Source organism: Aulostomus chinensis, chromosome 18 (genome assembly GCF_037954235.1).
Source record: "Aulostomus chinensis isolate RoL2024-O1b breed Wild chromosome 18, RoL_Achi_v1.0, whole genome shotgun sequence".
In the NCBI taxonomy this organism is placed as follows: domain Eukaryota; kingdom Metazoa; phylum Chordata; class Actinopteri; order Syngnathiformes; family Aulostomidae; genus Aulostomus; species Aulostomus chinensis.
The window spans coordinates 19,422,017-19,446,596 of record NC_141337.1 but is presented as its reverse complement, the minus strand read 5'-3'; the positions used below and the strand labels follow the sequence as shown (position 1 = coordinate 19,446,596).

General features: G+C 44.2%; 1 protein-coding gene across 5 annotated transcripts in view; it reads left to right on the top strand.

Annotated features, from left to right (window-relative positions):
- The window catches only part of septin12 (septin 12), an 80,125-nt gene extending 56,583 nt beyond the window's left edge, over positions 1–23,542 (top strand). For all 5 annotated transcript variants that reach the window (XM_086183918.1, XM_086183921.1, XM_086183923.1 and 2 more), the window contains 5 exons: positions 10,068–10,185; positions 10,274–10,369; positions 10,776–10,872; positions 11,477–11,528; positions 20,406–23,542. In XM_086183918.1, coding sequence (XP_086040044.1) covers positions 10,068–10,185; positions 10,274–10,369; positions 10,776–10,872; positions 11,477–11,528; positions 20,406–20,571 — 529 coding nt within the window. In that variant the 3' untranslated portion in view covers positions 20,572–23,542. The remainder of the gene's footprint in view (positions 1–10,067; positions 10,186–10,273; positions 10,370–10,775; positions 10,873–11,476; positions 11,529–20,405) is intronic.
- The last annotated feature ends 1,038 nt before the right edge of the window (positions 23,543–24,580 follow it).

The window sequence follows — 24,580 nt, the reverse complement described above, 5'->3', positions numbered from 1 at the left end:
ACAATCGTCAACAATGGAATTCTTTGTCAACTATTTCTATTATCGATTTTTGTCGACAACGTCGACTAATCGTTGCAGCCCTAGTGTGAGGTCAAAGCCTGGTCAAGGCCTGTAGTCCGTGGAGCTGCTGGGATGTGGTGTCTTTGGCACAGGAATGATGCAGGACATCTTCCACTGCATGGGGACCATCTGAAGAGTCAGGCTCCGAGTGAAGATCTGGTGAAGCACTCCATATAGCTGTGGGGCACGGGCTTTGAGCACCCGAGGGCTGACACCGTTAGGGCCTGCAGCCGTGTTTGAGTGGAGCTGCCTGAGTTGTCCTCTCACATGGTCAGCTGTGAAGTTCACTGTAGAAGGGGGAGGGGTGGAGTCAACTGGTTGTAGAGGGCTGTTAGACTGGGAGCCGGGGGAAGTGAGAAAATGACCTTCAGTGTAGGATGGGGGGCTTATTGGGAGGGGGAGGGGGGCAGTGGAGTGGGTGATGATTGGGGGCAGACAGCAGACAAGTCAATAGGGGGATGGGCAGGGACAGGTGCTGCTGTCTCAAATCTTTTAATAAACAGATTAAGTTCATTGGCCACTGCCCAGGCCTCCTTCAACACGGCTGCTTCCTGCCGATCTGAAGCCATTGATAGTCCTCATTCCACTCCAGACCTCTCTCATGTTGTACTGCTGGAGTTTCTGCTACAGCTTCCTTCTGTACTTTCCTTTAGCCTCCCTGATCTTCACTTTCAGGTCTGTCTGGATTGTCCTCACCTCCTCCCTATTGCTAGCTCTAAAAGCCCTCCTCTTACCATTGAGGATGGTCTTAATGTCCTTTGTTACCCATGGGTTGTTATTTGAATAACATTTCACGACCTTTTCAGAGACAGTGCAGTCCACGCAGAAGTTGATATAGTCTGTTATGCACTTCGTGAGCCACATGGAGAAGACATTAATGGGCTAGCAGAGTGCTTGCCAGTCACTCACCTCAAAACAGCCCTGCAGTTTCTCATAAGCCTCCTCCAACCATGTCCTCACTGTCTTTGTGGTCACAGGCTGGCGTTTTACAAGAGGCACATAACAGGGGTTGAGGTGTGTATAATGCCCCTTTCACACTGCATCAAAAACACGGGTCAACACAGGTTTTTGGGCACTCTGAAAGGCTCGACTCTGCATTTTGACCTGCATTGTCCGACTCGCCAAGCGACCGAGCGTTTCGCGGCTAGGCTCGGCTCGACTCGGCTTGCCGGCAGTGTGAAAAAGGCAACCCGTGTCGCCTCAGGTTTCACGCAACCTCCCTGTCGCATCCCAATTTTGTCACTGTGCCGCCTGTCAGGCTACACCTGTTGCTTCTTTGGCTCCCTTCCACATTAGCCAAAAACTCCATCCTCCTTCGCTGCATTAGCACTCGGACATTTCAAATCTGCGCCAAGTTTGTATGCTTTGCAAAAGACACAATATTGCAATGGACGCAACAACAACGCTAACAGGGTTCTGCTGGCACTGGTTGAGGCGACGCGCAGTGGCAGTTTGAGCGTGTGTGAATGGTAGCTTTTTGGCTTTTATCGCTTTCTCACAAAATTTTAATGGATCTGACCCCACAACAATGACTTACCAAAACAAGTAGTGTCTGTCAGCCCAAACAGTCTGAAAGCCATCGATGGACACATTGTGGTCGGAAATGTCTTGGTGCAGCCATGTTTCTGTAAAACATGTGATAGATAGATGGATGGATGGATAGATAGATAGATACTTTATTTATCCCCTCAGGGAAATTCAATGTATCCCACAGCTCACATACACAGAATACACACACCACGATCGATACATAGTCATTATAAAAGTAATTATAGAAGGATAAAAATGTGAGCCTGATAAAAAAAAGTCTGATAAAAAGTGTTTGTAAATTAAAGTGCATTGTGTCAATAAATACTCAAAACAATAAAAACAGTTGGATAAAAGGGATAAAAGGTCAGTAGTGGATTGCACATGAGGGGAGCGGAGGCAGGATCTTCGACAGTACAACAGAGTCTGGGTCAGCGGCCCTTGTCCTCGGCCGAGCTGTTGTAGAGTCTGATGGCTGCAGGAATGAACGATTTCCTGTGACACTTTGTTCTGGAGCGCAGCGTGAGTAAGCGCCTGCTCTGGCTGCTGCTCTGCTCCATGAGGGTGTGGTGCAGGGGGTGGTTGGAGTTATCCATGATGTCAGACAGCTTGGTCCGCATCCACCTCTCCACCACAATCCCCAGCGAGTCCAGGCGCCTTCCCAATACTGAGCCTGCTTTGCGGATCAGCTTGTCCAGCCTTCTGGTGTCCCTCTCTGTCGCACTGCCTCCCCAGCAGACAGCAGCATACAAAATTGTACTTGCCACCACCGACTGATAAAACATGTGCAGCATCTCTCCACACACATTAAATGACCTGAGCCTCCTCAAAAAGAAGAGCCTGCTCTGGCCCTTCTTATATAGTGCATCTGTGTTCACAGACCAGTCCAACTTACTATCCAGGTGCACACCCAGGTACCTATAGGACTGCACCACCTCGATGTCCTCACCCCTGATATTCACTGGGTGCAGAGGTGGCTTAGTCCTGCGAAAGTCAACAACCATCTCCTTTGTCTTCTTGGTGTTCAGAATCAGTCCATTCCTCTCACACCAGCTACTGAAGGCTCCCGCTAGGTCCCTGTACTCCGCCTCCTGTCCCTTCCTCACACACGCCACGATGGCTGTATCATCAGAATACTTCTGGATGTGGCAGGACTGTGAGTTGTAAGTGAAGTCTGATGTGTAGAGGGTGAACAGGTACGGAGCCAGCACAGTCCCCTGGGGGCCCCAGTGCTGTCTAGCCAGGCACCTTTCCTGGTCGCAGTCTCCTCAGCTCTATTCTCACCTTATCTACCGAGAAGGAGGAAGGGGAGCTCGGCAGAAGGGGAGTTACTGCTGCAGGGTTGGGGCTGGACAGGTGAGGAGACAGTGGTGTGTGTGTGGGGGGGGGGGGGTTGCTGCTGGAGAGGTGGAGGGGGGCGATGGTGAGGCAGAGCAGACCCTGGCCGCAGTGTCAAACCTGTTATAGAACAGGTTGAACTCATTGGCTCTGTCCACATCACCTGCTGTAGCCTGGCTCTTTTTCAGTTTGGAGACAGTGATGTTTTTCATTCCCCTCCACACCTCTCTGGTGTCATTGTGCCGCAGCTTTCTCTCCACCTTCTTTTTATAGTCCATCTTGGCCATCCTCAAGCTCCTCTTAAGCTCCTGTTGCACCTGCTTGCGCTGCTCCGATCATGCTCCCTGAAAGCAGCTTTCTTCTGGTTCAGGAGCCTCTTGATGTCACAGGTGATCCATTGGCTTATTGTTGGGGAAGCAGTGCACAGCCCTCACTGGTACAATCGTGTCCCTGCAGAAAGACATGTCGCCAGTGGTGCAGTCCACCTTCCTGTTGATGTCCATGTCCCCCCAGTTCCCCTCTGTGTCCTGCAGTACATCCCAGTTTGTGCACTCATGGCAGGCTCTCAGGGACTCCCTGGCCTCTGGAGTCCACTTCCTGAATGTCCTGGTGATTATAGGCTGCGTCCGGACACAGGGTTTATAGCAGGGCTGGAGGTACACCAGGTTGTGATCTGATCTGCCTATAGGAGGAGGAGCTGAGGCAGTGTATGCTTCCTTGGCATTGGCATACAGCAGATCAAGTGTCTTATTTTCAGTTGACATATTGTACAAAACCAGTGAGGTGGGAGGAGAGACTGACATGATTAAAATCTCCTGAGATAAGGATGAATGCATCAGGATGCTTGGTCTGTATCCTAGCATCAGCGTCATGGATGACGTCACACGCTACTGCCGGTACAGCGCATGGTGGGATTGTAAACAACAATGGCGACAATGTGAGAGTACTCTCTAAGGACATAGTAGGCTCTGAGTCTGACTGCCAGAAGTTCTACATCCTGACTACAGATCTTCTCTTTCACTGTGATGTGTCCTGGATTACACCAGCAGCTGTTCACGTACAGGATCACACCCCCACCTTTGCTCTTTCCGCTTGTCCTGACGTCCTTGTACGCATGGACTGCAGTGAAGCCGGGTATGTCCACACAGGAGTCATCCATGCTCTCAGTCAGCCAGCTCTCTGAAAAAGACATCAGGCTGCACTCCCAGTAAGTTTGCTGGCTTCTCACCAGTGCCTCCAGCTCGTCACATTTGTTGGTTAGGGAGTTGACGTTACCCATGATGATCGATGGTATAGCTGGCTTGTATTTCATCCTCCTAGCCCTTGATTTAGCTCTTAGCTTAGCTTCGGCTCGACACCCGTGGTAAACTTTCAACAGCTTCGCTGGAATAGAGTGTTTTAATCCGTGTTTGGCCAAAGATCGCTGTCCATGAAGGGCTTGTCTAGTGTAAACAACTTTGTTTGAAGTTGTGATCATAATGGATCAGCTAACAAAGACAACAGAGACATTAACATGACAAAGACAGTAAGAGCTGTGAGACGTGCTGGCACTCTGTATGGCGCAGAATGATGACCCATCACTCAGACATTGGGTGGAAAGCCTACTACATACTACTTTCCTGGTACTCCCTTTGACTCCTGGCTAGTGCTGCTTGCTTATCCATTTTATTTGCCAGTGACCTCACATTGCCCATGATGAGAAAGGGGACATACAGTTTGTATCTCCTCCTCTGGCAGCACGGTGATGCAGTGGTTAGCACTGTCGCCACACAGCAAGAAGGTTCAGGGTTCGAGTCCCGGCTCAGGCACAGGATCTTTCTGTGTGGAGTTTGCATGTTCTATGCTCCCTGTGGGTTCTCTCTGGGTACTCTGGCTTCTTCCCACAGTCCAAAGACATGCAATTGGGGACTAGGCTGATTGGATACTCTAAATTGACCGTAGGCTCGGGCACAGGATCTTTCTGTGTGGAGTTTGCATGTTGTATGCTCCCCGTGGGTTCTCTCTGGTACTCCGGCTTCTTCCCACAGTCCAAAGACATGCAATTTGGGGACGAGGCTGATTGATACTCTAAATTAACCGTAGGTATGAATGTGAGTGTGAATGGTTGTTCGTCTCTCTATGTTGGCTCTGCGATGGACTGGCGACCTGTCCAGGGTGTACCCCGCCTCTCGCCTGTAGCCTCTGGGATATGCTCTAGCCCACCCACGACCTTTAATGGGAACAAGCAGAAGACAATGGATGGATCTCCTTCTCTCCCTCTGTGCCTTGCGCTGCCTTGACCTCCTTCCCTTCCCTTGTCGTCCCCGAAACTTTCTCCTAATCTCATCTGGGATTTGGTGGACTTGGTTGAGCAATCTGGTCAGGTGTAGCACCATCAGCTGGTCCAGGTTGTAAACAATACCAGTGCTGTAGTGTTGTTGTGCATTAGTGGCTTGGTGATCTGAAAAAAAGTATGCCAGCCACCAGAAAAGTGATTAAAACTGCTCTGATCCACATTGTTCCAGAGGGGCACAACTTAGCTCGCTACCTAGTACTTAGATGATACAAAAAGAGAAAATAAAAAAGGAAAAAGAGCAAATAAAGTGCAAAGAGCGAGAGCAACTAGAAGTGGCCGTCCGGGTCGACGCCTGTGCACTATATCCCAATGTCAAAGTGATGAGTTATTTTGCAGCCTCCCTGCAGTAAGATGAACATAGATGAATGAATCACGAGTGATGGGTTAGAGTTCTCTTTAAGAACAAGACAACGGGGGGGGGGGGGGGTGACATCACTGAGCTGAGAGGTCAGACTGGCGCTGTACCCTGCTCACCAATCTAAGCTTCCTAAGGATGTTGAGCAAAGAAAGCAGCTCGGTCCCGCCAGAAAAAAACAAGTAAATACAAAATAATAACAAGAAACCGTCAGGATGTCGAGCCACAAGATTGACCGAATGCTAGTGGCTACTCCTCACAGGTAGCTCAAGAAGTCATGGAGAGCATCGGCAAGTTATTAGAGGAGAAACTAAGCAAATTTATGAGCGCATTGGAAGTCATAACAAATTGAGTGGAAGGCAACAGTAAAAGGCTAGACGAAGCTGAGAACCGAGTGTCCACAGCACAGTAGAGGAAGGAATTGAAGGTGAACAGACTGTGGCTTTGTTTGAATGCTGGTTGCCAAAAATATTAAACATGGATACTAAACGGGGCATAATTAAACTTGACCGAGCAGACAGAGGACCCGGACCTGCCCGCGATGATCGCACCAGACCCGTCATTATTAAACTGAACAATTCCGGGGACAAACAGCGTATCACGGCAGCACTGAGGGAGAGGAGACAGCTCACGTACGAGGGACAGAAACTGTACATTCAACAGGACCTCTCAGCTGCAGTGAAGGAGAAACGGCGCGGCTTCAACAAGGTGTGCGAACGTCTGATCGGACTTAACATCCGCTTCGCCATGCAATTCCCCGCCGCAGGCTGCTTTATCCTTTGCAGATGTTACCATTATGGATATCAAAGAAAACCATATTAGACATAGAAAGGGCTTTCTCACGATTTATCTGGCACAATAAAAGACCAAGGATCAGAATTAAAACTTTACAGTTACCGGTGAAACGAGGCGGCTTAGCCCTACAGATTTTGAGATTTATGACTGGGCTTGCCACACCCGTATAATCTGTGATTGGCTACAGTCTCATTTAACATCTGACACGAGTATTGATGAGTGGTCTTCCTCCCCCTACTCCTTACTGAGCAAACTCACTAACTACGGAAAAAAAGAGTTCTGTAGACATCAAATGTAACCCTGTTATTTGCAATACCATCAGAGTCTGGCGGGACATCACAAAGTATTTTGGGGAAAATGCGTCATCCTTTGCATTAACACCTCTGACCAGGAATGAGGAGTTTCCCCCAGTAATCCAAAATAGCATGTTCGACAGCTGGCATAAGACAGGCATCAGGCTTATTCGCGATGTTTACCAGGATAATATACTGATGTCCCTTTCAACAGATTCAACAAAAATACAACATTGCATCGGAACACTTCTTTGGATACCTTCAACTCTGTAGTTTTATCTTGTCAAAGGTTAAAAATCTCCAAACGGACACTACTCCTCTGGGCAACATAGATTTATTTATGATTAATCGGAAAGACACAAGACATTTTCTCTCCCATTCTTATTCCATGTTGTACTCCCTCGACTCAACAGATATTAGGAATGTGATACAGAAGTGGGAAAGGGATCTTGATGAGCAATTTATTGAAGATGAATGGCTGGAAGCAATAACCTCTGTCAAAAACATATTTGTCTGCAACCGAATGAGGGAAACCCAATATAAGATTCTGCATAGATCCCACATAACACCACAGATCCTTAACAAGATGAATAACCAGGTTTCTCCCCTCTGTATTAAATGCAATTCATCGGTTGGGACATGCATTCATTATTTCTGGGAATGAATGCCATATGATTAGGAGATTTTAGAACAATGTTGCCCAGGAGCTGAGTAAAATTTTCTCTCTTAAAGTCAAAAAAGATCCTGGCCTCTTCATACTGGGCTTGGCCTCGAAGACGTTATCTCTGAGTAATTCAGATTTTAAACTTTGTGACAGGCTCCTGTTTCTGGCCAGGAGATGCATTCTGGGATGGTGGATTAGTGACAAACCCCCAACAGTCACACAATGGTACCAGGAAACGTTTAAAGTTCTGCCTTTAGATAGACTCACTGCACGAATGAAAAGAAATGATGGTCTATTTGAGAGAATGTGATCGGCCTACCTAAGATACTTACCTCCACCCCTCCGGGGTAAACTTTTACTGCACTGATGGGTACATTTAATTTATGAAGTATACAAAATTTTATTTATCTTATTATTTGTCATTACGTCTTGAGTTAACTTATTTTTATTATCTCTAATTGAACTTGTCTTACTTCAACCTTACACCCTGATATTGCCTTGTGCTCTTGTATTATTCTTTCACTTATCTTCTTGTTTTTATTTTTTTTTCTTCTGTACCTCCATCATACAGGATGGCTGACATAACTAAGTGGAGCGTGTATGTATGTGCATGTGTACTGGTGACTACTGAGAGCACGTGTTATTGTGTTGCTTGTCTGTTCTATTTTGTTATGATAAACAATTAATAAAATCTATTTAAAAAAGAACAGGAAAACTGTCTCAGACGGTCTGGCAGCCCACCCTCTAAATCTTTACAGTGTTGAAAAGAGACTGAATCTTTGACCTCCCCAATAATCAGGCAAGGAGGAAGCTCACTGAATGATTTCTGACCTCCATAGTTGTAGCCGCCATATTTATATCCAGTCCAGTTCCCATGTCAGATCATCAGTGGCGGTAGCTGCAATGGTGCATTCAACAGAATTCAGAATTCTTTTTATTTTCATTGTCCAACAAAATACAACATAATTTGAATATAGCACCTCTCGAAACAGTGCAAATAAAAAAAACAGAAAAAAGTGCAAAAAGCATATTAAAGACTGTACAGTTTAATGGGGGGGGGGGAGCTGGTAATTTACAAGAATAAAAAGATGAAGAAATAAGACTATAAAAACATAAATCTAAACTGTGGTATTGCACTTGATGTGTATGGATATTGCACTTGATATGTACAGAGGTTGAAAGTTAAAGAGCTGTTCAAGTATTTATTGTATTTGTGGTGTTCAGGGCGATGACAGCTCTTGGGTAGAAGCTGTTCTTTGGTCTTTTTTTTTTTCTTTATTGCCCTAAAACGCCTCCCTGAGGGTAAAAGTTCAAAGAGGTGGTGGCCGGGCTGTGAGGAGTCCTTGATGATGCTGTGGGCTCTCCTGAGGGAGTGGGTGTTGTAGATTTCCTCCAGAGATGGGAGAGGGTGGCTGGTCAGTCTCTGGGTGGTGTTGATGACCTTCTGGTGCTGCTTCCTCTCTGCTGCAGTGCAACCACAGTGAGATGCTATGGCTCAGCACCGACTACTCCAAGCAGCGGTAGAAGGACACCAAGAGCTCAGTTCTTAGGTTGTTCTTCCTGAGAATCCTCAAGAAGTACAGTCTCTGCTGGGCCTTCTGCAGGATCGCTGTGGAGTTCGCAGTCAAAGTCAGGTCTTCACTGATACAGGTGGCCAGGAACCTGAAGTCTGGCACCATCTCCATTCTGTACCCTTTTATTGTAAAGGGCTTAATGTCTGGTCTATACCTCTTGAAGTTGACAATCAGTTCCTTTGACTCAGAGGTGTTCAGGATGAGGTTGTTGGTGGTGCACCGGACTGACAGCCACTCCACCTCCACCCTTTAAGCAGTCTCGTCTCCTCCTGAGATGAGCCTCACTACCGTGGTATCATCTGCAAACTTGATGATGCTATTGTTCAAATATAACTGGGTAACTCCCTAACTGGGTGACCAAGCTCAGTATAATATCAGGTTTAGTTCTCTGGATCAGGGACTTTCTTTCCTGCCGCCCACAGAAGGTTGGTGTTCACCATATTTGAAAAGTGCCTTAGATTGTTCAAGTATACTGACAACATAGTCAGATTGTAACAGAACGTGGAGCATCACGTGGTACCTCATCAGTCAGCCACACGTCAGCGTGGAGAAATATAAGCAACGACAAGTCAAGATTCTCAGTTGAGTTTCTCTGAATACACACAATGATTTTAAGCAGTAGTGTACTCTACATGATACGCAGCACTGCACCCTATTACCACTACAAAGCTCGAGGATTTCTGTGGCACTACTTAAAACCGGAAGTTATATATCCATGTCGTTGTTGGTAGGGGTTTGTGACATACACCATTTATAGCATTATTTTAATTATTTTCACAACTTGAAAAGCAGTGCTCGCCGAGGTTTCCTGCTTCCTCCTACAATAGCTCACTCAGCCTCTCAGCCTTCTCAGTGACACACACAAACACACACACACACACACACACACACACACACACACACACACAATCCATAAATGTGAATAAGGGGGTGGAAATCCTCACAATACACCTTCTACTGCAGACTAGACTACTCCCTCATGGTGACTCTTCTACTGAGCAGCTGTAGTGGAAGTGTTTTAACTTTTCATTTTCCCCTTGTGATACCTCTAATAGACTGATCAGCACTGTCTCTATGGCCAGTAAATCTGTTAATCTTGACTGATGCCAGATCTGTGTTTCTCCAGGCTACGTCCCATTGATGTTGAGTTCATGAGGCGGTTGGGAAAGATAGTGAGCATCGTCCCTGTCATTGCCAAAGCTGACACACTCACCATTGAGGAAAGACAGGAGTTCAAGGAGAGGGTGAGGGAACATACACGCACAGACACACACACACGCTCAGCCTCCACCTAACCCGTGTTTGACCTTTGACCTTTACCCTCTTTGACAGATAAGGCAAGACTTGGATGCCAGTGGGATTCATGTTTACCCCCAGAGAGAGTATGATGAGGATCCTGAGGAGCGCATCCTCAATGACAAGATCCGGGTAACAGCTGGACTTTTCTTACGACGCCTACTTACACCCAAATACAAGTTTTAAAAACTTCACACTCAACAAACAACTGGAGACTTCTTTGCCCACTTTGTTTGTGTTCTTTGTTTGGTATCATTCATGACCAGAGGTTTATCCCCTGTTCATACCTCAGCCAGCTCCATCCGCAAAAGCCTTGTTGTACCTCCTGGGACTCAGTATGGTTACATTCTCTCCTAAACCCTGTGAACTGGCTTTCCCCAGTATTCAAAGTTCATATACTGCTGCTGGAATTTTCTTTAAAGTTTTTATCCATGATAGTAATATGAACTGTACTGACAGCAGTACCCTCAATCACAGTGCGCTGATTCTCCAGCTGTTACATTCCCCTGAGTGACACATGTGCATCATTGATTTCCAGGCAATTATTCCTTTTGCTGTGGTGGGAACTGACAAGGAGCACCAGGTGAATGGAAACAAGGTGTTGGGTCGTAAAACCAAGTGGGGAATCATTGAAGGTGAGTGTAGAGGAATTTCGTGTGATGAAGGCATTCAGACACCAAAAACAGGCTGGAGACTCAGAGATGTTTCCACTGGACACTTTACTGGATATCCAATACAGATGTACAAGGTTGGCTGTGAGATGAGGTGGAGTCGGCTGCCCCAGAACATCTGAGTCTGTTTTTAATCAGCTTATAAACTGATGTTGCCTGTTTGTATGTTATTGTTTGCTGAGCATGGACCCTCATCATGTAGGGAGCACATTGCTTCCACTGAAGAAAGTTCACACTCAGACAACACATCTCATAATTATGAGATCAGGTGTCGACTTTTTATTCCGTGAATACAACAGGCTTCTGTAATCACCTCCTCAACAAAGTTCAGTTGTCACACAGAAACCACATTAGTTTGGTACATATATTTTTTTGTCATGAGACCTGTCACACTTTGAAGACTTTGAAGATTTCAGTCTGTTGGCAGAGCACAGGCGGTGTGTGTGTGTGTGTGTGTGTGTGTGTGTGTGTGTGTGTGTGTGTGTGTGTGTGTGTATCTGTGTGTGCAAGTGCCTGTCTGTGTTATTATCTAGTAGAATGAACAGTCATTGTTTTTCTCTTTTCCCAGTTGAAAATGAGGCGCATTGTGAGTTTGCCAACCTGAGAGATCTACTCATTAGGTGAGTTCAACTGTTACACCCATGTTCATGATACAAGAGATGGAAAAACAATGAATAGTATATACCAGTCCTATTCAAGTGGTGGTCTGCGGGCCACATGTGGCCCAGAAACAACCACTGAATGCCCTGATCCATGTTCCCATAAGAATAGCAGAGGAAAGAAGGGATTAAATTCCGGACGATAGAGCACACTGTTATGTAAGCCGCTGATGCTTATTTTAGGGAAAAAAATCAACTTTGTACACGTATAAGCCGCACCGGTAAATAAGCCGCGGTGCATGGTGGAAACACCTCGGCCACCCGTTCTCTGCGTGTTGACCCAGTCTTTCAGAGCGTTTTCAAGTTCGGGCCATCTGCTATTATGACCCCTGAAAGCTTTTGTCGTCTTTTTGCATTGGGTCAGTTCGTCATGTTGCCGCCTCCAGCGTCTCACCATCGATTCGTTTATGCCAAACTTACGTGCTGCAGCTCTATTTCCATCTTTAACCGCCAGATTGATTGCCTTTAACTTGAAAGCTGCATCATAAGCATTCCTTCTTCTGCTCTCCATCTTGAGGGTGAGTACAAATGACTGAAAATATCGTGTGATGCTCTTTTTACACTGCACCGCGGCATGGACTGGACGCTCCAAGTACAGTACTTAGAGAAATTACCATAACATTTGGCCAGGAATTTCCCTAAGTACGGTACTTGGAGCTGCCATCAGGAACAATAGGGAATTACTGCCCGCTGCCGCTGCCCACCACACCCCAGGGTGAAGGTAAAATCCTCGTATAAGACGCACCGGAGTATAAGCCGCGGGGCATGAAGCGTCGAAAAAAAGTCTCGGCTTATAGTCCAGAATTTACGGTAAACACATTTCACTGACCTGCAGAAATATCGACATTGGAACAGACAGTGAATGCAACACTCTGCATAGCAAGGTGTAGAGGTGGTGGTACCGTTGACAGACCTCAATCCAGAGACATTGGAAAACTGAGAATGGGAGTAGACGATTTAACCCTAACTGGACTGACAAATGCTTTTTTATTTTAGCACCTAATTCAAAGGCTGAACCAATGTATGCAATCTGCAACGAGTGCTTTACGTACGTAAACATCATGCTAAGATGCATGCTAAGATACCACATTTAAAAGCACCAGACTTTCCCATCAACTAATTGCTTTGAAAGAGCCAGTAATTCTTTTTTATTCTGTAAATGGCCTTTGCGTTGTGCCTGGATGAATGACAAACATTAATTAGTGGTCAAAACGTTTTTTTTTTCTTTATTTTGAAGGTGGAATAAATATTGCTACCACCTCAGATTGTGTTCAGTAAAAACTTTTTTAATCGTTTTCGGCCCATTTGATGAGCATTGGCGTTGCCACCATTATAAGTGGGGGGAATCCTTATTTTGCCATCCGGCGAGTGAAATGGCGGCACGCTGCACCGCCGGGAGGGGGTGAGCATGGGAGCGAGCCGAGTGAGTGCAGCTCTCTCGTGTCGCTCGCTCGCGCTACACAAACTGGAGCCTGCAGCAGCAGCACTGACTGAGCAGATTGATTGAAGGAAAGGCCTCCATAGAATTGAGACCTTTGTTTTATCTGCGCTGTCTGTCGCCAGCTGGCCTGCCTGGCTTGAGGGGGAAGGGGAAAAAAATGTTTTTTTCCTGGCCAGTCAGGTAGGCCACCAAGGGGCCAGGCCACGGCCACCCCGCCACTGTCCCCCACCCATAAAGGTAACATTAAGGACTGTACAGACGCATCTTTTGAGCCCGAGCGACCCCAACCAGGGGGACAGAGAGGTGCTGCACTACAGACGATCTTTGAACATGCTAGTAGGCTCCAATCCTGACATGTAGCGTACCAACATGGTGGAGAGAAACTCAGCTAAAAGCACATCCTAAGCACTGCCAACCAAACGAAACACAGCTCACAACCCAAGCATGTCGGCATGTAACAAAAACATGAAAACGCCGTTTCTGCCTCTGCACATTTCACCACCTCATGCTACCCGATGCTAACCAAACAAATGACATATATGAAAGCAGAGACTCTGCTGACTCCAGAGATGTCTCCCCCTTAGTTAGAGAGGGAGAGAGATGAAGGAGACAGGGAGAGCGAGAGGGAGGGAGACAGAGGCACAGACAGTGAAAGTGACTGAGAGACAGTGAAACACTACATCCAACCACCAACACATTTTGGAACACATTTTTTTACTTAGAGAATGAGAGAGAGATGGTGAGAAGGAGAGAGATGGGGAGAGAGGGGAAGAAAGAAAGAGAGAGAGGGAGGGGAGAGATAGGGAGAGAGGGGAAAGAAAGAAAGAAAGAAAGGGAGAGAGACAGGGAGAGGTAGAGAGACCAAGAGATACAGGGAGAGGGAGAGACAGGGAGAGAGGGGAAAGAAAGAAAGAAAGAGCAAGAGGGAGACGGAGGGGGAGAGAGACAGAGAAACATGGAGAGGGAGAGACAGGGACACTTTTTTAAACTTTTTTCATTACATTTATTACATTACATTTTATTAACTACAGTTCTTCTTTCAGTACTGAAAACATCATTCAGAGAGGATAAATTCCTAACCCCATAAGGTGGAAAAAATAAATGAATAAATAAACAAAGGGAAAAAAGAGAGAGAGAACAAACTATCTTAAAAAACCACGCAGGGGAAAAAAGAAAGGGAGAGGGAGAAGAGAGAGACAGGGAGGGGAGAGAGAGAGATGGACAGAGACAGGGAGACAGAGAGACTGAGAGAGAGTGAAACTCTATGCAACAATCCAACCACCAGCACAACAATCCATCCGACCAATACCTGGACACTAAGAACCATCCAACAACAACAAAAAACGATAAGAACAATCCAACCCCCATTGATAAGAATCATCCAACTACAGGGGGAGAATCAGGTGAAGACAAGAGAGAGATAGGAGAGAGAATGGAAAGAGAACTGGAGAGAGGGAACGAGAGGGAGAGAGAAGGAGTTTGTCACCCAGCCTTGAGATACATTGATTTCTGAGAAATGTCAGTTTTATGAGGAATTAAGTCATTTCATATTTGTTCTAGTTTGATCGTCATTTATATTTGTAAATGCTGATTGAATAAGTTTATTAAATTCATTTAAGTACCGTAAGCAATTGAGTTGTCATGCCTTGTGTCCTGTTCCCATTCAGAGGGGAAAATATCCCAAAAATACCTTAAGACAGCATAAGTTCAAAGTCCAAAGTCTTAAGTTTTTTTCTTTGTTCCATTTTGATTTGTGGGTGCCAAATAGAGCCTTGGTGAGAGACAGCCACTGAAGGGGAAGAGAGCACGTCTGGGACATGGAGCAGTAACCAAACACCACTTAATTAGGTCTTTCCTCTCTTGTCATTGCTCTACAAAACCACCTTTAAAATGCACTAGAATGCAGGAAATTGCATAGTTTTTATTACTTAGGCAGCAGTAACTGGTGACTGAGTGAGTAGGCACCCCAGTAACCTTTACTGGGAAAGGCTCTGAGGTGAGTAATAAGCTCCATATGGAAAAAAAAAAAACATTGGAAGGCAAAATTACTGATAAACTGTCGTCCACTTCCACTAACTTATGATGATGCCAATTGGACTTTACCTGTAAAATATGTTTGGTACAAATAAAAGAAGTAGTCAAGTCACTGATGTCACGCAAAGGTGCATTTTTAAAAGTAGATCAAGAGGAGTGTTTCAGTGGGTGTAGGGGAGAGGCCTCTGCTTGCAAAATCATGATAGAAATAGAAAAAAAGAGGTGTCATCCTGCCATACGCAAAAATTTTGAAATAAAATGTCACTGATTTCATCCATCCATTCATTTTCTATACTGCTTACTCACCCTGGATGGGGTCATCATCTCAGGGCCATCAGGAGCAATTAGGGGTTCAGTATCTCGCTCAAGGACAGTTGGACGTGGTCACCGGGGGACGTGAGGATCGAACCAGCGACCCTTCAGGGTTGCTCTTGTTTAATCTTGATCTAGATGAGGGGTTTTCAACCTTTCTGGGACTGAGGGCTACTGTACCTGAAGAATGAGAAAGTACACGGTGGGCTACTCATTCAAAATAACTTATTGAAAATAAATCAAAGTCTGAAACCCCTTTAAAATAAGACAAATATATATTAAATGCTTTTAATTAAGAGCAATGAATGAATAGAAACAGGCATTTAAACATAAATATATTGATCATGAATACTCACACTCATATCAATATTTTTCAGAGAAAACAAAAATGCAATATTCTTGCAATTAATAATTAATTGGCGTAGCCTAGATGTTACATAAAAACAGGTCTGGAAAGACCAAAGGCATAACGATAAAAGAAGCTAAAAGCTTTTCAAAAAACACACACACACACACACACACATATATATATATATATATATATCACACAAATGTATATATACACACAATAGTAATGAAATATCAAAAGAGACAGTGGTGTGAACTTAAAATTGCAAATGAAAGAGAACAGTTTTTGCACTTGAATGTAAGCGACAATTTTGCACATTATTTGAATGAGTTATTCAAAATTGTATCCTTTGAGTAACTTCAGCATTATTTATACAGCACATTTGTGCAATTTATGCTTGACAAAGTGCTTTACAGTCTAAAGTAGTGCATGGCAACAGGTTAGAAAAATAGTTTGCATGAATAACACCATTTTAGATCATTTTTAATCAAAATCTCTTAAAATTTGCAGTGTTGCCAAGCCTCAGCTGGTGTAATCGGAATAGTCTGGATTTGGTTCTATTGCCACCGTATAGCTTACAGATGTAGATGTTATGGTCTGAGCTGGGGGGGGGGGGAGTAGACCCAATCGCATACGGGGAACGAGGAGAGTTCACAAAAAGGTGTTTATTGACAAGATTTGTAAAGACGTGAGGGGGGAAACTGGAGACTTGAGGCTTAAGACGGGGGACTTGAGGTAGGACACTGGAGACAAACTGGCAACATATCACACTAGCAACAACTGTTAACAAACTTTTGACAATGACCCGACACGGACAAGGGGAAACACGGAGGTCAAATACACAAGGGAAACGAGGCACAGGTTGTGAGGTAATCACAGGGGGGGGAGTGCAGGAAGACAGGACATGACTACACAACACATCAGGAGACACGAGACAGGGATTGTGACAGTAGAGGAAAGTCTCAACATGAAGGGGAAATGGAATATCATGTTACCATATAAAGAAGTGATATTGGGTCATAATAAGGGGATCGTGTGTGTGTTTGCGTGTGTGTGCACGATCAGTGTTTTTGGATAAAATACAAGGAATTAGCCGAGGCCAATGGTTTCACAATGGAGAGGATGTGCCTATTATTAAAAGGCGCAAATTTCTAAATAAATAAATTTATTTTTTAAAGAAATACAGGTGTCAGAATAGCTGCTGAAATAAGCTAGCAATCATTCAGCTATTAACTGTCATACCAGCTGCCTGGACACATATATTCCCCAGAAATGGAAATCAGTGATGAGATGACTTGCATAGGGTATGGTGAAGGGGTTGAAAAGAAAATCCCTCCCCAAGAGTACAGAAGGCCCTCCCTACCACTCACCAGCTAATCTAACAAAATATAGCTACTGAATGGCCAATCAGAAAATAGCATTGCTGTATCTGGGCAAGATTTAGATACTCCACTACCTACTATCTAATTGCAAGCCAATGACGCAGGCTTGCAACGAAAGAAGAGGACGACTGTTATTTTCAAAGGCTCTCAGGGAGGGATTTTCTTCCTGTTCTGTTTGAAAAATCGTGGTGCAACTTCGTTGGCATTACCCTGCAAACTTCTCTGCGTGAGAAATACAACGTGTGGCCTGGGAGTGTGTGAACGGACTGAAATGCATGAGTCTCATGCTCAATACATGAGACTTGAGACCCCTGTCAGTATATAGCATGTAGCCTCGCTGATGCTTTGAAAAGTAGTCGTCAATGAATAGCCTAAAACACAAAAATTCAACACATCTATGATGGAACTCCCCCCGTTCTCACATCTCACGCCCACAGAGAACGCAAACTTGAGAGCGCTGATCATAACAATGCGTCATACTTCAATGTTGTTGAAATGGGGAGCTTTACTGACCTCTAGAAATTTGGTGCAGAGTGGGCTGTGTGTCTTTCAAATGTATTGTCAAGTCGCTGGTGCGACTTGACTTTGTTGCCACTGCCTTTTAGCAGTGCTTGCAAACAGGGCTGTTGATATATAAGACTCCCCCCTGACTGTTTGACTTATGTGCAAAATACTTCCATACTGTGCTTTTGCTTTTGACATTTTCAATGAAAATTTGTCAAGAAGGTCCCACAGCAGCACTCGCCATGTTCCGCCAGCTCTGTCCAACACATGTTGAGCTTCTAGTAAGGGGAGGAGCAAAGAGGTAGTCTGTGTGTGCGGTGATGCTTAGTGATCCTGTGTGTCAACTGCAGGCGAAGATGGCGCCGTTGGTATCAATACTTTTGCAAATGAGTATTGTATCCATCCATCCATCTGTTTTTTCCGCGTATTCCTGTTAAGGGTGGCGAGGGAAGGAGCCTATCCCAGCGGCTTTCGGGCCAGAGGCGGGGTTCACCCTGGACAGGTCACCCGTCCATCGCAGGGCCAACACACAGAGACAGACAACACAGTCACACCTACGGTCAATTTAGAGTATCAATCAGCCTAGTCCCCAATTGCATTTTTGGAGGGTGGGAAGAAGCCGGAGTACCAGGAGAGAACCCACACAGGCAGAGAGAGAACATGCAGACTCCACACAGAAAGATCCTGTGCCCGAGCCAGGACTCAAACCCGGAAGCTTCTTGTTGTGAGGCGACAGTGCTGAGCACTGCACCACCTGCCTGGCTGATTTCTAGAGGATTAAATATTCATTTATCATTGCTTTGGATGGTGTCCATGACCTCATTCACATATGTCCGTCACTGATATCTGAAAGTCTTCATTAATTACCGTCTTGTTTTGAATGACTTAGAGATCAGCTGACGGGTGAGAGAGATCAGCTCTCACTGAGCCAGCAAGTGGTACAGCAGTATCACTTTCCTGGGTTTATTTGTGGGACATTGACAGCAGCAGGGTCTGTTTCTCAGTGTAGCTGAGAGGCTCCAACACACTACATTCAAGCCTGTAGCTGCAGCTGCAGCAGCGTCCCAGTCAGAGGCGCCACATTCCAGTACAAAGTTACCACCACAGACCAGTGACTGACAGAGACCTGAACCAGCTGATTGTGACAGTTGTGGAGGAACCAGCTACTGGCAGGATGATGTCATCACTCAGTGACACAGGACACTCTCCTCCACACAGAAGTGCTGGAGGATGGATGATGTCACACTCTACACTCATGTGGGTCAGCGTTTCCTTCAGCATGTGTCAGAATAAAAGCTTTTAATGTAGTTTGATGTTTCTATTTCTGGTTTTTGTTATTCTGCTGTAGTGCAGAGAAATACAACAATTAATTTTAAAAAATCAAATTGTCAAAATAAGCCAGATTTCATTGCGGGGGGGAGGGGGGACAACTTCTGGGCCGTGGGCCTCTAGTTTCCAACCACTGGTGTAGGGTGTCAGCTTATCCAGCTGAATCCCTGCATGTTTGGTGTTATGATGTAGTCATGCCTTGGTATAGATAGCGTCATAACAGTCCCCCATGTTTCAGGGGAAACTCTGAAATGTTGTAAATGCCATTTGGCATCAACAAAATATAAGGATCGATTTTAAGGTTCTTTTAGTAGTTTTTAAGTGTGTTAATGGTCCTGGCCCACCTTATTTATCTGAACTGCTTTTATCATATCAACCTTCACGAACCTTGAGGTCCTCTGGCACCGGCCTTTTAGTCGTTCCTAGAGTCAGAACAAAAACCCACGGGGAGGCTGCTTTCAGCCATTATGGCCCAAAGTTATGGAACAGCCTGCCAGAGAACATCAGGACCGCAGAGACTGTTGATGTTTTTAAAAGGAGGCTTAAGACTCACCTTTTTAGTTTAGCTTTTAACTGACTTAACTGCTTTAGTCTCTTTTATCCTTCAATTTTAGTCCTTTTGTTTTTAGCTCCAGTGTTTCCTCGTGGGGGCCCTCCACACTGGGAGGTGTCTGGTCCGCCCGCGGAGGCGTCATCCTTGGGATCGTCCAGGCCCGGAGAGCTGGGGGGCTCTGCATTATATGTGGAGTTTACCCAGTCTGTCCGGGTCAGGGGGTCTCGGTGGCAGCGCTCCCTGTGGTTGTGGGCTGTGGCACCTCCTGGTGTCGATGGCTCCCATAGGTGGTTTTTCCTCACTAGGATTTTCAGTGCCCTGCCATGTTTCTACTGATAGTCAGTGTGTGGTTGTGTGTATGCGTGTGTGGATGTGTGCGTGTGGTTGTGTGTGTGTGTGGGGGGGGGGGGGTGCGTGCATGCATGTATGTGGTCATGTGGGTTGGGAGGGGCGGGTTCTTAACATTTATTGTATTGCTTTGTATTGTATTTGCTGTTGATTGTTTTTATTTTTGTGAAGCACTTCGTGTTGATATTTTATTGTAAGAAAGGTGCTATATAAATAAAGTTTGATTGATTGATTGATAAGGGAGCATGGCTGTTGGAGCCTAGCTCATACTCCTCTGCACCTATCCCACTAGAGCCTTCTGACGCATAGAACACAGCGTTACTGTGGGTCAAGCTGCAGATTTTCTTGGGCCTAAAGGGTGTCAAAGTCCAAGCCACAGGTGTTTATTGGGACGAGAGACACAATTATGGATGTCCACACTGTCACTCATACACACACCTTCCTTCTGCACACTTTTAATTCACACTATTCATTCACTAACATATAATAACACCGCCACACATATTGGTTACACTGCTATGTTTAACTGTCTGAACCACTGCTGTGATGTTAATCAGACTACATTTCCGCATGTGTTTCTTCAAAGGTCTCACCTGCAGGACCTGAAAGATGTGACACACAACATCCACTATGAAACCTACCGCGTACGACGACTGAACGAGAGCAACATCAACTTCTGTGAACGGGGACTGTCTCTTTGGCCGATGGAAAATGGAACTGCTGACAAATGTGAATCTGACAGTCACCTCTGATGTCACCATCGGCCTCCTCCTCTAGGAATGATGCTTTTTGTCCTCTCAGAATCAGAGATTGTAGAAGGAAAGCCTTTTTCTCAATATTAGATTTGATGGAGAAAGATATCTCGTTTTTTTCCCGTTTGCTCATCATGGGACCAACTACTGGTTAATGTTTAAATGAGAAATGTATTTGACTTTTTAATGGGAGACTAAAATATAGATCTATTTTTCAATGTGAGGAAATTTATATTTTCTAGAATTATGGTTGTTTATAGTGGGGAGGTAAGAGAAGGCAGCCATGAGTGGAAGCAACAGCATTTAACATTTTCCACTTAAATGATTTACTATGTGGTGTGTGTGTGGGCAGCCGCGTCCTTATCGGGTGGCTCCCCTGAGTCTGTAATGCTTTTGGACCATACTACAATTCCATTGTCTTAATCAATGACTATGGCAACACTTTCAGTGAAGTGTGAAGCTGAGATCTGCTCAACTTGAGTAGAAACCAAATCAGAGATTTGCAAGGCCTGTTTCAAATGCACATGGATGAAAAATAGATCCAGGAAGTTACTGCCTTACTGACAGTTCAATGTTGAGTTCATATTTGTCTCCTGCCACCTTCATCCTTTCATAACTACTCATTAGAGACTAAAATAACAGATTGACAGAAATTAATTGATCAAGTGATTAATAAAGGAAAGGCCAACTATCAGGGGTTAGAGGAAGTCTTTCACATGAGTCCACCTCAATTAGTCATAAGCAAAGTAAGGAAGCTCTGGATGATGTTGTGAAACTGATAAAAAGATTGACGTCTTCAATTGCTCTCTGCTACAATGACACAGGTGTGGCTGATATTGATTAGCTTAACACCACTATGACACACAAATGACTGATGGTTGCTATACTAACTTTGTGGTACTCAGTGAATCCCAAAGAGTTGCAATTCCTCTTCACCGCGTTGTGTTGGGTCCAATCATTCTAAAATCGGGTGCCAAAATTTCTCCAAAGGTCACAGGGGTGAATCTTCAGTTTAACATAATGTATTTTTCTTACATATTTAAACCAGTGTCGGTGAAAATCTTTCATGTTAGGGTTGCTTGTGAAAGCCGAGAATGAACACCAAGGAGAATCCAAACAAAAGTATAATACATGTTCAGAAAAAGATTAAGAAGAATAATTGCTGCTGCCGTCTTTAGACCTGGTGAGAGTGACGCCTTTCAACATTCTGTACAGAGATGAATGACGGGCTTGTATTACCGTTAATGTAATTGGTCTGTATGAAAAGAATGCCTTTTTTACTTTCAACTTGAGCAAATTTGACAGTATACATAGGAGACTAAATGACTAGACGGCAGCAGGAGGGCTTGCTGTAACTTAGTTCCATCAACTGACCATAATGTCTAGCAGACATTGGATGGTTGGATGATTTTCTACAAAAAGACCAATTATTTTAGAGAGATAACGCTTTGATCTGTGTCGTCAGACTCAGAGTAGCTTATCATTCATCTGCAATCATCAGCACTGACATAAATTCTTTGCCATCTAAGGAATAATAGATAATTATGGGTTAAAAGGTTGGTGTTTGTTGCATTTTTGCTGTTGGGTGTGACTGAATGTGCAGCACACATCACTGTACATGCAACAATAGCTCCATTATGAAGCACTGGTGCATGCAGGGTGTGGGCAGAGTCCCAAGCAGGAATATCAGACTCTGTTAGGGTTGAAACAACAAATGGATCCAAATGCTGCAACATGAGCAAGAGTTTATTGTTGCAGCAGTAGCCAGTTTATTGTACTTCCAACCACTGTATTAAGTGTAATGGACATATTTTTCTGCCATAGTTTTTAGTTTAGTTTTATCTGAGAGATTCTTTTAGCTTTTTTCTAACATAATCCATTCTCTGTAGCTATTTGAATGTTTTTTAAATTGTAAATTAGGTTTCTCTACTTTCCTTCCTGCATTCACAATGGTTGCCAGGCCGACCCAAAATGAATATATAGCATTTTAATATGTGAAGATGTAAATTTGTGTCTGATTGTGCTACTTTTATTTCCAGATGTTTTTCTTCGTGCCATCTGTATGTATGCTTGTATGTCATGTTTCCAACACCACGATGGATATGCTCTGCAAACTCCAGCTTAGTGCCTCAGTTCAGGTTTAAGTTTTGCAGACATAGTGAAAAAGTGCTAGTCTGGCTTGTGGCTTCACGTATCAGTTTTGTGCTTATGAGGAAATGTAGTTACAACAATTCTGGGACATTCAAGACAATTTTAAATTGTATTGAGGAAAATAAGGGCAGACAACAGGCATACTAGAATACTTTAAAGAAGGTGAGTCTTTTTTTTCTTTTTTTTTTTACTGCAGTTGTGATACCGCACGCCACAGCTCCCCTCAACCAACCACATATGTTGTTGTCAATAATAAAACAGTCTTAACAGATGCTGTCAGTCAGGAGTGAAATACTTGGTGATATATGAACTGGATTGGTGGTATGTGCATTGTTAAAAATATCTTAATGATGGGGCATTCTCAGCGGTCTCCCCACAGAGAGTAAATGAAAGTTTATCATGAGTAGATTTAGCACACACAATCTTGAGAGTCAACTCTGATACTGAAGCTAGCGGGCTGATTGTGAAAACATGACAAACATGTATGAAACATGACAACACGCATAATTAGGCTTTGCATTGGCCTCTGATCACTCTTGCCACATTATTAATTGTGAAATAATATTTCCCTGTATGTAAGGGAATGCTCAAGTAGCTGTTGACCACCTCCTTGGACATCTTTCATATTGATTCTTATCACATACTGAATGTAATTGTTACTGTCGCCTTTCTTTTCAGCACTGCACCTTCATATCAGACTCCCTCCACTTGTCTTTATACTCAGCATATACTAACTGTTCCCACAATTAATGTCTTAGTTATTATAGTCTCCAAATTTCAATGTATCATGTACAATAACAATAAAATCTTTTATTCTATCAATGTGATCACTGTTGATTTACATGTATATTTGTGTCACTTTTAAGTCTAGTGTGAAGTCATTTGAATAAAACATCGGATTTTGGGAATTCTTAAATTCTCTGTCAATAAAATATGAAGTAACAGTTGCTGGTAGTGAATAATAGGGGTCAGCATACCACCACCACCATTTTTTTTTTTTTTTTTACAGAAATTTACTTCAAATGAATGCACTGTAAAATCCAAAAGCTGCTCTGACTTACATTCCTTAGTTAACTTTACAAGGTTATCAACAATATGCAGTTCTTACTGGTATTTAGGAAGTAACAGTTACTTGCGTGGTAAAACACGCAAAATACTCAGCGTTTAGAGTGAAGATGACTTATTTAGAGTTATGCTCACTCACAACAATCAGTAGCCAACACAGTCTCCCTCTGGCTGCGCTTTCAAAGCAGAAGACGTGAGCATTTGCAGTAGCAACGTTTAGTCTCCCACTCTGCCCCCGATGTACCAGTCCAGCCGGGGCGCGGAAGGCAGCCTGCTAAATTAACTTTGGCGCCGTCATTTTTTTCTTTTGACAAGAGATAATAAGGAAAGTAAACACGCAAGTTTGTCTGGTAATATGTTTTGATTTCTGCTATGACTGATAACGCTAGGAAAAGAGAGGTTTGGGGAACCGCGACCCAAGAAGGCCACGGGACCCAGGCACACTCCATCCAGCCCCCCCTAGTGGTCAGAGCTGATTCCACCAATCCATCCCAAAAAAAGGGGGGGAGAGAGGGAGACTTCATTAATTTTAATTTGATGAGATTAAGTTTTTTTTAAAATTCATTAATTGTTATTATATATTTGTTTTAAAATTGGTGTTTTTAATTTTTAATTGTGTTAAATATAGAGTCAAATTATAAATTTGGTTAGGAGAAGGGAAAGTTCTCTTCTGGTAGGGGCCTTTAAGAAGAGGAAAAGCACGGGCTCCTCCCATCCCGTAAGTATCCCCTGTTTGATCCTTTTTTTGTAAAAAAATAATAAGAGGAGGTCATATGAGACCCTTTTGTATTTG